The sequence below is a fragment of the Cetorhinus maximus genome, chromosome 2 (genome assembly GCF_964194155.1).
Source record: "Cetorhinus maximus chromosome 2, sCetMax3.hap1.1, whole genome shotgun sequence".
Taxonomy (NCBI): Eukaryota; Metazoa; Chordata; class Chondrichthyes; order Lamniformes; family Cetorhinidae; genus Cetorhinus; species Cetorhinus maximus.
Window position 1 is genome coordinate 33827259 of NC_135880.1, and position 13594 is coordinate 33840852.

General features: G+C 41.0%; 1 protein-coding gene across 9 annotated transcripts in view; it reads left to right on the plus strand.

Annotated features, from left to right (window-relative positions):
• Positions 1-13594, plus strand: part of mast4 (microtubule associated serine/threonine kinase family member 4) — a 480851-nt gene that overhangs the window by 121672 nt on the left and 345585 nt on the right. For all 9 annotated transcript variants that reach the window (XM_078562967.1, XM_078562902.1, XM_078562920.1 and 6 more), the window contains exons 2-3: positions 9924-10077; positions 12198-12322. In XM_078562967.1, the coding sequence (XP_078419093.1) occupies positions 9924-10077; positions 12198-12322 (279 nt within the window). The remainder of the gene's footprint in view (positions 1-9923; positions 10078-12197; positions 12323-13594) is intronic.

Consider the following 13594-nt stretch of genomic DNA (forward strand, 5'->3'; position numbering starts at 1 on the left):
TCATTAATGACCCAGTGGCGTCCATTATCCCTGAGCTGACCACAATTTATTGGTGGTTCAGTTTAAACAGAGGCTGCATGGGTCTCCTATGCCCTTGGAAAGCTACCCAGCAAAACTTGTCGGATTTGCCAGCAGCCTCCCAGTGATGGTTGGGGGTTGGGGGGGTGGTGTCTCTTGCTATCAAACACTCTGTGTCCAATCGAGAGATTTGGCATTGGGTGGAGGGTGATGAAAGCTACATGGCGTGAGCTGACCATACTGGGGCGAGTAGTCCGCTGTTGGGTAACACAGGGCGATACTGGTTGCTCAGGGCTTTATTGGCTCAGTTTCTGGTGAGTTCACATTTCTTTTTCAACTTCTTGAGAATATGTTCAAATGTCAGCATTCGGTCTAATGTGAACACCAAGTACTCTGGATACTCATCGTACTTGAGGATTATCTTGAGATTCTGCTTGGATTGGTTGAGTTTCAGGTTGAAAGTGCAAATTTGAGTGCATACTGGCAAATTTGAGTGCATACTGGTGAGAGGGATGTAAAAGCATGCCCATTATCTCTAGTGGACACATGGAACCAAATACAGTCTTCTACTCCTTCACACCTGAGACCAGATATTTGCAGAAACTAATATACTTTTTCCATATGTAATTTATTTTAAGTATTTGTTTTAATTAAGCAAGTAGTATTCTAAAATGATTCCAGCCCTTAATTTGCTACTGTGTAGCATTTTACATTTTTAAAAAATGCAGAATGGGAATGAATCTTAAATGCCTCATGAAAGATTTAAACATCAAAGCCATAATTTTCTATTATCTAAATAATTGTAACTCTATTTATTGATGTTTCTTTGTAGATATGCAGCATTATTTCTTTGTAATAATAGTTCAGATTCGAAATCTGTACGTTCCCATCTCTTGATTTTGATTTACAATGTGTCGCACATGAGCTAATTAAATGGAAATGACTTTAATAAATTATAATTTAGCAGAACAACTCTTCAAGTCGAGAAGGGGGGGTGGCGTGAGTGCAGTGTGATTGTTAATTACATAAGCATCCATACTGGTTAGAACGGTGAACAAGCTCAGCATTAACATATTAATGTATGAATACAATTTGCCATGGGATCTTTTATTAAGCTTAACCATCAAAGCTTCTCTAGGAAGACTGGATCACTTGAGACCCATCAAAATAGCATTTGAAAAGTTTTGCCTTGGTCGATTGTTGTAAAGAAGTTATCTGGTTTTCTTTTAAATTGCACTAATTAGCATGCTTTGCAATCTGCTTTCACAACCCAGCAGCCTATCAGAAAAATGGTTGGACACCCTCTGGTACAATCAGTACAAGTCAGTATTCCTTAAAAAAAATAATTCCCTGTTGCATCTCCTGAGTTTTATTTTCCAAAACCAAGCACGTTAGTAACTTTTAAAAAAAAAATTAAAGTCCATTGTTCATTCGCCGTGAACCCCTGCATTTGCACCATAAATTTATGAAAATCAACATGCCTGAAAAAATAAATCACAGAACTTACCCACCCCAGCCACTGCCTTAGGCACGTGAAATGGCACATCAGCAGAAGAGCCTGCCCAATGCCCTCCGAATCGTGTTGAGTAATCCAGGTTAAAGGTTCACTGCAAAACTGCTTTACATCAAAGAACATGAACTCGGGACCCCTGACTACTTGTGAACCATGGTTATAAAGGTTACTGTAAAGGTGAATTCCACTGATCTGACTTTTACCATTGGCCCATTTAATTACAAGGGTGGATTTAAGAATACATCAGCATTAGAAAGCTAATAATTGCTATTTGACCCAGTAAGCTTGCTTTCTGTGATTTCATTATTGTGAAAACACATTTTCCTAATTAACACATTTTAAAGAAAGCATTTCTAGATCATCCAAATCCTGAATCATCCATCCCTAAGCAAATTCTATGTAGGGACATTTCTAACTTGGTGGGCTGCATATAGCTCAAGTTGCAAAAAGTGTTCTCCAGAGTAATAACAGTATCCCTAGAGTGCCAGTTTGTGGGAAATCTTAATCAAGAAAATTGTAACTCAAGCGACCACTCTTATTCTAACTAACATAATTTAGCACTCCTGCCACAATGACCAAAAAAAAGAGTTGTGGCCTTAGCTCATACCAAGTAAACTGATTGGCTATTCCAGTGAAGTTACTGTTATATCAGTTCCATAATGGCACAACTAGACACGCTGACATGTGTTAAATATTTTCTATGACATTTGAAGTAATGGGAAACTTCAGCCACATATTTTAAGGACAGAGCATAGAAATTATTATTGACCCTTATTAGTGGGCAAAGTGCTAACACATGCAAAAAGCAGCAGAAGCTTTATTTGCACGGGGTCTTTAACATTGTAAAGCAACCCAGGAGGCTACATTGGGATGTAACAGGCAGAAATTGACACCGGGCTTAAGAAGGAAACAGGGCAGGTTTTCTTAATGCTTGGTCGTAGAGGAAGGTTTTAAGCTGAGTTTTAAGAGAGGTGGAGAGGCGAAGAGCTTTGGGGAGGGAATTCAGAACTTGGGCCCTGGACATTTGAATGGCTGGTTGGCAATGGTGGGGGGAGTGGAGGGGGTGCTGGTGATGGAGGTGGGAGAAATGTGCAAGAGGTCAGAGATGGTGGAATGTAGAGTTTTCTGAGGAATGCAGGTGTAATACATTCCCCTGTCTACTATTGCAATGTAAGTATTCATTCAGTTCTTTTAAATGGGTTAATATCTTTGCGAAAGTAGCTGACTGAGGAATGTCATGCAAAAGCAAAATACTGCAGATGATGGAAATCTGAAATAAAAACAGAAAATGCTGGAAATGGCAGGTCGGGCAGCATCTGTGCAGAGAAACATTTAATGTTTCAGGCCGATGATCTTTCATCAGTACTGAAGGTAGAAAGAAATGTAAGAGCTTTTAAGGTAGTAGAAGGGGGAGGGGGTTCAGAAGAACAAAAGGGAAGGTCTGTGAGAAGGTGGAGGGCAAGAGAGATTGACTAACAACAGATTTAATGATACAAAAAGCCAAAGAGAGTGGTAATGGGTATAGTCAACTATCATTAATGTCTTAATGCAACCGGTAACCCCATGCCACATATGTACGTTATAGCACGCTCTCCGCAGAATTGTTGTCTTTGCAGGAAATGGTCCACAGTCATTCCCGGCTTCCAATGGGCTCACATTTCTTCATTTCGCTGAGTTGAAACATCCAGTGACTGTCAAAGGTTCTTTCCCTCAGTCTTCTGAAAATTCCCGAACTGACCACCTGCAGCACGGCTCACCCTGGTGAACTTACTCCTCGCTAGGACAAATCTACCAGAGTCTGTAAATTTCCAAGGGGTTCCGTCTCTTTGACCAGAGACTATCTTTTTGCCCGCGTTCTGTCTGCTAGCCAACGCCTTTTCTCTTCAGCTGACCGCAGCAGCTGCTGTCCTTGTTTCCTCCCTCTCCGGGACACTCACTCCTTGTCCCAACTCTGTTGTGGAGTTTCCCTTCCTGGCACCCGAGGCATCAGCAGCCAACACATCACTGTTGATACTGCCTGCCCCATGGCCATTTAATGATTCAACAAGCATTAATTGGCTAGAGGCGGGACTTCTGCCCATCAGTCAGGAGGAAATCCCAATGGGAAATCCCAATGAAATCGAACGTCTTGGCCAGATCCACAAAGACAACGACCGGCCCTCTCCCGTTGCGTTTGGCCCCATTCATGATGTTACTTAGAACCGTGATGTTCTCATTACAACCAGGAGTCGCCACCAGAAACCCTTTCTGCCTGGGGCTGGTCTGGACTGCTTCCCTTAAACGTTTTGGGGGGTGGGGGAGGTTGGTCAGTGGCGGGTAGGGGTGTTTGTGGAGATTCCAGGGGTCGGGGGGCTGGAAGCAGCCACAGTGACCAGGCTTTTTGTTTATGGAGGGTGGAGCACGTGTCCCGATATTATAAGGGAGCTGTTGATGGCTGCACCCCCCCCTCCCCCTACTGCCCGAGACCAGGGTCACTTTTCAGGCTTCTCCCCTGCTCCTAAACTCCACCTACCAGACTGAACATTGAGGCTGGGTGGGAAAGGGCCCTTAGGTGGTCTTTAACTGGCCACTTAAGAGCCTCAATTGGGGTGAGGGTGGGAGGCCAGCCTGGGCCTCACCCATTCCACTGTAAAATTGCAGAGAAGTCGGGGTGGATGAGAGCCCTGTGGGAAGACCATCTGAAGAATTTTACGCCCCCCTCCTTCCGCTGTCAAACCTGTCGGCGGGGAGCATAAAATTCTGCCCATTAAGTCTGCAATATCAAAAACACCTGACACTCCCTTTGTGTTCAGGTGTGAAATATGGCATAAGTAAGTCTTGACTGGGTCCCTTGTCCCCATGGTAGCGCCAGGCAGAACTAGCAGGAGGTCACATGCCCCTTCTCATTATATTATTTTATCTTGAATTTAAAGATCCAAAACATAACCAGTGTCATAAGCCCTCACATTTGTAACACTTTCAGGGCAAAATTTGGCTGCTTGCTGTAAATGAATGAACTGCTAATGTTGGGAATGATTTTTGGTACATACCTCCTTCAGATTGGGCACTTTTTATGTCTGGTATACCCACACTTCACTTGGTGGGCCATCTGGTTGTTTACCATTGGCCAGAAATGAACAGCGACCATACGAACACCAAATCTAAGGAATGTAGTGTGATGGAGTGAGTGGGAAGTGAAATAATATAATATACATTATTCAGTGTTTAATTACATAACAATCTGATGAATGTTACAGTAGTTTTGGAAAAGAATTAAGTTTAGACATTCGGAGAAACGCTATTTTTAAATTCATATTGTGCAGTTTCTTATATAGTTGTATTCCATTGAATTTGCAATCTTGAGAATAATCCTTACTGACCCAAGATGGGAAGGTAAAGTGCACCGCAGGTCACTCAACTAGGATAAATCTCTGGTTTTATTGGCAGACCTCCTAACGATTCTTTTCTGTATAATGTAAGTGAGATTTGGCCTTGTTATTGACTGAAGGGATATTTTTATTTATTGTCCTAATATATTTAACTGCATTCCTTTCTTCAGGGTTGGCCACAGTTCCGCACATTCAATGGCTGGAGGATGTATATCAATTTGAGTTATTAAACAAAAGAAGCACTCTCAGGAGCATTTTACACACAAGGAGACAATCCAAAACTGGCATAATATCTAAATTCTTTGATAATTGGAATCATTCGCCTGTTATGTGGGTAGACAGTGGGAAATGGCATGGCTTTTGCAGGCTGATGGCCAGCGCTTGTATGCAAGTCATAGTTTGGACATCATCTCCAGTGTTTACACTGACACTTTGGTGTGGACGTAAAGCAGTTTTGGAAGCCCATTGAAGTAAAAAATGTCAGGTATAATTCAGGAGTTGGGTCATGGCTTTTGACCCTTACTGAACCTCACTGTGCACTTTTTAAAAACTTCTTTTCAGCATTTCCTTGGTACTAATAGAGGACAGATGTATCCAAATATTTGTGCACAAAGCTCCTTTGTGACTGTCCTTGGTGTAACCTACTGCAATACACAATCGCCAGTGTGGCTTAGCCTGCTGACTGCTCATGTACTGGCCTGTAGCTTCAGTGTAACTAGATCTTTGTATTATTGCTTACGGGTGCAGTCAATAATTGCGTGAATTGAAAGGTTTTTTGGTTATAAAGCTGGAATGTGCTCTGCAGTCAACCTATGGGAAGATTGGTGCTGATTTCTGAATAGCATGATTGTTTTTTCACTTGAAGGAAATAAAGGCAAGGCATTAAATTCTAAAAGTAGCATTGATTAAACAGAATATCTAGTTCCTTGTTTTGTAAATTCAGCAATTGGCCAAAGGAGGTTTTTGTTTCTTTTTGGAAACAAATTAGTAAGTTTAGATTATGTTATCAGAGGGGAATATTTAGAGGCCAGTAATCATTTTATCATAACGTATAGGTGATTTATGGAAAAGGACATGGAACAATCCAGAGTAGGAATAATTAACTGGGGGAAAGCCAACTTCAAAGGGCTGGGAATGGATTTGGCCCAGATCAGTTGGAATCAAAGGTTGGCAGGCAAAATGGTATCTGGACAATGGCCTTTAGGGAAGAGAGAGTGCAAGGTATATTCCCACAAAGTGGAAAGGAAGAGCAAACAAATGCAGAGCTCCCTGGATGGTAACAGAGATTAGAGATTAAGATGAAGAAGAAGAAGTTGTGTTTATGTGACAGGTGTTAGGCGGACAATGCAACCAAGAACCATGCTGAGCATAGAAGTGTATAAGAGAAACAAAGAGAGACTATGAAAAGAGACTAATAACTAATATAAAGTTGAATCTCAAAGTCTTCTATAGGCATATAAATAGCAAAAAGGTGGTAAAAAGGAGAGGGGCCGATCAGGGACTAAAAAGGGGATTTATGAATGGAGGCAGGGGCATGACTGAAGTTTAAATTAATACTTTTCATATGCCTTTACCAAGGAACAACATACTACACAAAGTGGAATTTGCAGAGGTACTGCAGCCATTAATTTTCAGCCTTCCTTAGACTCAGGGGTGGTGCGAGAGAACTAGAGAATTGCAAATACAACATCCGTGTTCAAAAAAGGTTGTATAGTTAACCCAACAATTACATGTCAGTCAATTTAACCTTGGTGGGGGGGAGCTTCTAGAAATGATAATTAGGGGCAAAATTAATAGTCACTTGGGCAAATGCAGGTTACTAAAGGAAAGTCAGCATGGATTTGGTACGGGCAAATTATGTTTTACTAACTTGCTGGAGAGTTTTGATGAAGTAGCAATGAAGATTGACTAGGGTAATGCTGTTGATGTAGTGTACATGGACTTCCAAAAGGCATTTGATAAAGTGCCGCACAGCAGACTTGTGGGCAAAGTTAAAGCTCATGGAATAAAAGGGTCAGTAGCAACATGGACATGAAATTGGCTTAGTGACAGGAAATGGAGAATTGTGGTTAATGGATATTTTTCGGACTGGAGGAAGGTTCATAGTGGAGTTTTACAAGGGTTGGTGTTAGAACCCTTGTCCTTCCTGATGTATATTAGTGAGTTAGATCTTGGTGTACAGGATTAATTTCAGAATTTGCAGATGGTATAAAACTTGAAAGCTTTGTGAACTGAGGAAGATCTTGTAGAACTTCAAAAGGACATAGGTTGGTGGAATGAATGGACAAGTGGCAGATGAAATTTAGTGCAGATTCATTGAGATTTATTTTGGTACAAAGTATGCAAAGAGGCAATATAAAAGAAAGGGTATAATGCTAACAGGAACGCATGAGCAGAGGGACCTGAATGTATATGTACATAAATCATTGAAGGTGGCAGGGCAGGTTGAGAAAGTGGTTAATAAAACATACAGCATCCTAGGCTTTATTAATAGGGGCATAAAGTACAAAAGCAAGGGTTATGGAATGCACTGCCTGCGAATGTGGTGGAAGAAGATTCAATTGAGGCATTCAGGAAGGAATTGGATTGTTCACTGGAAAGGAAGAATGTGCAGGACTACAGGAAGAAGGTGGGGGAGTGGCACTAAGCAAATTGCTCTTCTGGAGAGCCAGTGCAGACACGGTGAGCTGAATGGCCCCCTTCTGTGCTGTAACGACTCCTGATTTGAGGCACTGTACCTGTGACGAGCTTTTGATTCATAGTTTTGAGCCTGGCTCCTGTGAAGCTAAGCTAGGCAGATTTCCTGGTTAACATGCTATATTGTTTTGTGGATGTGGGCATCGCTGGCTAGGCCGGCATTTATTGCCTATCCCTATTTGTCCAAGAGAAGGTGGTGGTAAGCTGTCATCTTGAACTGCTGGAGAGCATATGTAGGTACACCCGCATTGCAGATAGGGAGTGAGTTCCAGGATTTTGATCTAGTGATAGTGAAGGAACGGTGATATATTTCCAAGTCAGGATGGTGAGTGGCTTGGAGGGGAACTTCCAGGTGGTGGTGTTCCCATGCATCTGCTGCCCTTGTCCTTCTAGATGATAGTGGTTTCAGGGCTGCTGTGTAATGAGGCTTGGTGAGTTTCTGCAGTGCATCTTGTAGATGGTACACACTGCTACCACTGTGCGTTGGTGGTGGAGGGAATGAATGTTTGTGGATGAGGTGCCAGTCAAGTGGGCTGCTTTGTCCTGGATGGTGTCAAGCTGTTTGAGTATTGTTGGAGCTGCACTCATCCAGGCGAATGAAGAGTATTCCATTACACTCCTGACCTGTGCCTTGTAGTTGGTGGACAGGTTTTGGGGAGCCAGGAAGTGAGTTACTCACTGCAGGATTTCTAGCCTCTGACCTGCTCTAGTAGCCACAGTATTTATTTGGCTAGCCCAGTTCAGTTTCTGCTCAATGATAACCCCAGGATGTTGATAGTGGGGGATTCAGCAATGGTAATGGCATTGAATGTCAAGGGACGATGGTTAGATTCTCTCTTGTTGGAGATGGTCATTGCCTGGCACTTGTGTGGCGTGAATGTTACTTGCCACTTGTTAGCCCAAGCCTGGATATTGTCCAGGTCTTGCTGCATTTGGATGTGGATTGCTTCAGTATCTGAGGAGTCGTGAAAGATGCTGAACATTGTGCAATCATCAACGAACATCCCCACTTCTGACCTTTGATGGAAGGAAGGCCATTGATGAAGCAGCTGAAGATGGTTGGGCCTAGGATGCTACCCTGACGAACTCCTTTAATGATGTCCTGGAACTGAGATGATTGACCTCCAACAGCCACAACTATCTCCCTTCGTGCTAGGTATGACTCCAACCAGCAGAGCGTTTTTGCTCTGATTCTCATTAACTCCAATTTTGCTAGGGTTCCTTGATGCCACATTCTGTCAAATGCTGCCTTGATGTCAAGGGCAGTCACTCTCACCTCACCTCTGGAGTTCAGCTTCTTTGTCCAAGTTTGATGAAGGTTGTAATGAGGTCAGGAGCTTAGTGGCCCTGGCAGAACCCAAACTGAGCGTCAGTGAGCAGGTTATTGCTAAGCAAGTACCGCTTGATAGCACTGTTGATGATCTCGTCCATCACTTTTCTGATCGAGAGTAGATTGAATGGGCAGTAATTTGCCGGGTCGGATTTGTCCTGCTTTTTGAGTACAGGACAAATTCTGTAGTACAAGTCTTCAGTACTATCACCAGAATATTGTTAGGGCCCATAGCCTTTACAGTATCCAGTGCCTTCAGCTGTTTTTTGATATCACAAGGAGTGAATTGAATTGGCTAAAGACATTTGAGATACTGGGGATCTCCAGAGGAGGCCAAGATGGATCATCCACTTGGCACTTCTGGCAAATGCTTCAGCCTTATCTTTTGCACTGATGTGCTGGGCTCCCCTAACATTGAGGATGGGGATATTCGTGGAGCCACCTCCTCCAGTGAGTTATTTACTTGTCCACCACCATTTACAACTGGATGTGGCAGGACTGCAGAGCTTCTAATGTAAGCTGAAATGTTTGAAAGAGACGTGTCTTATTTTGATAAATTCTTGAAGATCACATTGCTGTACATAGAAAAGGTTAATCAGTGACTGAATTGACAATGACTGCTGTAAGGAAAAGCTGCCATAGTTTTGTGAAGAGATGATACTTCAATGGTTCCTTCTAATTTTGAGTTTTGTTCGTGGGATGGGCACTTCAGATTTGCAAAGCATTCCTAATAAAAGTGTAAGTAAAAAATTGTTTGAAAAGTTTGTATATTTACCAAATGCCATACACTGAAAACCTATTCGTCCTGGAAGGTTATGACCCATATCTATATGGTGAGACTATCTTCATGTATCTTGCAAGCAGTGTTGTTATCAGCTGAAAAAACTAAACTCATCGGAATACCCTGTTAATGGGAAATTTGAAAGCAACAAATTGTTACTATTTTAAACGAAACCTTCATGCAGTATTCTCCAGTGTCCTTTTTTTCCCCTTTCAGTTTGACCACATCTTGTACCCACCGTCCTTTCCATTTCGCAAGTCCAGCAATCCTGATGTTTCTTGTGGCTCTGGCAAGGCCTTGAAATTTAAGAGGCAGCTAAGTGAAGATGCGAAGTACTTGAGACGAGGCAGTTTGGGGGGAGCTTTGACCGGTATGTAAAAATAACTTTACTCTTTTAAAGTCCCGTGGTGTTTAAAAATTATTTATATGCTAATCTACTTGTTAGATATTGAATTTTGTAAAGGGTAGAAATTGATTTTTTGTTTGTGTTTGCTTGTATGCCAATATTTTGTTTCATTATTTAGAAAAACCCACTGTAAAGATTTATTTTAATTCTAATCAAGTGTGTTGATAATCTATATGCAGAAGTTATTCATCTGTTTGTTTATTTTACAGAAGTGGAATGTTTGCCTGTTTTTGTAGAGTTCAATACACATGCTTTCATTTATCCAGTTAGTTTAGTACAATGGTGTTCAGTTTGTAGCAAGATCTAATACCAGGCTTGCTTTGACAGAAACCTTGTTTGTTCCCCAGAGTAGGAAACACTGTTATTTGCAGTTTTACTCTTTGGAAGTTTATTGCAATATTGCTCAAATACACCAGTGATTAATAATATTTTTTGTATTTAAAAATATACATTTTTTTTTAGAGGACTATGGAATGGCAACGATCAGTAGTGTAATTATTTATTAGGAGATTATGTATGCATATTGGAATACACAAGAGATGCTCAGTATGGATATACAATGATTTGAAAGCTTCTCAATATAACTTTTCACCCAGCTGGGAATGTTAAATATTTAAACAAATCAGAGGGATTTACCTTTCTGGTTTAATTCTTCTGGGGGCTCCCACATTTGAAGATGAAGATACTATGCTTTATGACATATCAATGGGTAGCGACTTGCCTTGTTACTTTTCTCTATCAACTTGATGGAATGGAATCTTTCTGTAAATGTTGAAAGCTGTTACATTCCCTGAGCAAAGAATTAAAGAATGACCATTTAAAATTACTATTTTGAGTTTTGTAAAGGCAGCATTTAATTAATAAGCATGGTTATATTAAAATTTGCCAGATGACTCCGTTGCTTTAAAAAAATCATCACTAAACTATCATTCTGAATACTAAGGTATAGAGTAGCTGTACGGGTCATCATCAGATGGCAGTAGAAAATGGCATTAACCTATCAGAAATATGACTTGGGTTTTGTGGTGAGCTGCGAAGGAATGGCACTTCTCACTGATGTGTTGGCTATAAAAATTTAACCAGCTGTAGAGAGGAGGCTGCCAGCCATTGAGTGCCTGTTATAGAGCAGTACCTTCGACAGGGGATCTCTGACATCAGCTGACAGGGCAAGAAACAGTGAGGCTCTTGAACCAACCAGGCTGAAGAATCCTCACCGAGGCATGTAGAGCCCAAGCCAGGAAATACAAAGCAGGAAATATGAATTAGATTGAAATCAGAGAGTAGAGAAAGCAAAATTATGACTGAGAAATATAGATGGGATTAAGGGAGTGAGAAATAAAAGATTCTATCAGAAAAAGCAAAATATAAATTCAAATTTAAATTTTAATATTTTTAAAATCTACAATAATTTTCTTCTGAGGCGATCACTTGTACCTGTATTTGAACCTGAGTAGGATTATCCCTATTATTAATTGCTATAATCTCACATTTCGCTTTTGACTTTTCTTCATAACTTTTTCTTTTGCTTTCCTCTCCCGGGAACAATTTTCTTTCCTTTCCTCCTGCCCCAAAGCTGCTAACTCTTTGCTGAGGCACTGTTTGGCAGACATCAGTCACCTAATGCTATCTCCTCCAAGTTGCCATTCTGCATGTGCGAATCTACATTGCCATCAGGTTATTCCATGTTTACATGCGCTGGGAAATGATCCAGGAACACTAGTTGGTGTTACCTCTACCTAACCTAAATACAATGAGGTCAGTTGGAGCCTGCCAGCCTGTGGTCACCTGAGTTAATTCCTGATGTGGGTCAAGTTGGTGGAACTTGAGCACCCCAGTTATATATGGATTAACCATTGCACAACCGAGAACCATACCATTTGGCTTCTATTTGTACCTTTTGTGTGTACAACTCTGCTTGCTATTTATATTACTCCCGTTAAGAAAAACCTTATCCTCTGTTACTTAAGGGCTATTGAAACAAATATTCAGATTCAGCTGGAAAAAATGCTTGACCTGTTCTTCAAAGAAATGTGTGGTGCTTGCTTAGATTGACTGCAGTCAAACTTCTTTTTTTAAAACCTCAGGAAAATATCTTCTTCCACCGGCTTCTACACAGCTATCATGGCAACAGACAATGGAAACGACAAATCTCATTCGCATGCACAGCCAGACATTGGGTCAGTCAGCTCCCTCCCTCACTGCTAGTTTGGTAAGTGCATCTTTTCTAGTTTTGTGTGTATTTGAAAAATGTAATAGAATAAGCTCTCGATAGGTTGAAGAAAGCGGTACAAAACAATATAGCATTAATAGCTATTCGATTTATTTATTTCATATCTATTCTTTTACTCCCTTCTTTCCGCTCTCCCATCCCAATCATCTTGGAATCATATTCACCGAAGTGGCGAGTGGTTGTCAAAAAACAATTGAACTTGTATGTAAGGCCTGCATGTCTATTTTTGGGCCTCACAGGAAAGGAGGTTGGAACTTTGTACAGATTTCATCAGCATGAACTTACAGATATGAGTGTGGTCACGGTTGGCATGCCGCTTTGCTTTCCACTAGCTGGGAAACTGTTTGATGCTAGACATTAGGTGAGGAAACTTCTAAATTATATACATTCATACTGAGGTTTGCATCAAGAACACAATAATACAAAGACTTTGCGTTTACATGAAGCTGATGAAAGATGTTGGATTAATTAGTAGCACTGAAATAATAGAATTTCATGAAAGGTACTACTTTTAGGGAATTGGATCCAGATGCTGAGGAGCGTGAAAAGGAATGAAGACATCACAGCCTAAACTTTAGGCCCTAAAGAAAGTAATCAGTAGCAAGAAGGTATTATTTAATTCTGTTTCTTTGGGTCATCTGCAATTTAATTGCAAATATTTCACAGTCCTTTTTCTTTCCTCCTCTTAACCTGAGGTTTAAAAACATAAAATGTGAAATGAGACATATTCATTATTGCTATTTCTTCTAAAGGCACTGTCCCAACTTCACCCCACCTTTAAGCTCCTGAATGTAAATGATCACAGGCCAAGTTACTATGGGGAAGCATTTTTGTTTTCAATTTCAGTTGAGGCTTATTTGTACTCTGCCAGTTCCCTGCCGATTAATCTTAAATTACCTGCTTAGATTTATGCTGCCTGTCACTTTCTGTCCTGGCCTTTGACAGGTGGATTGAGAAAATAACTTCAAACTGAACCATAAAAGTAGGATAATGGGTTCAAGCTAGTGAACTGTAAGACTAGGGCCAGGAAGGTCTCACACACAGTGCTTAACATATGGATAGGACTTCTGATTAGCAGAAGCTAACTCTGAAATAAATTATGAAAGAATTGAATGGAAGGAGGGGGGAGAAAACTGTAGGGCCGTTCATGGAAGTAGAATTTCTTTACATCCCATGGAATTCACCTTTGTGAAAATCTGAAAGGATTAACAATCTAAAATGGGATCTAACCCCAGCCTTCGAAGTTACATG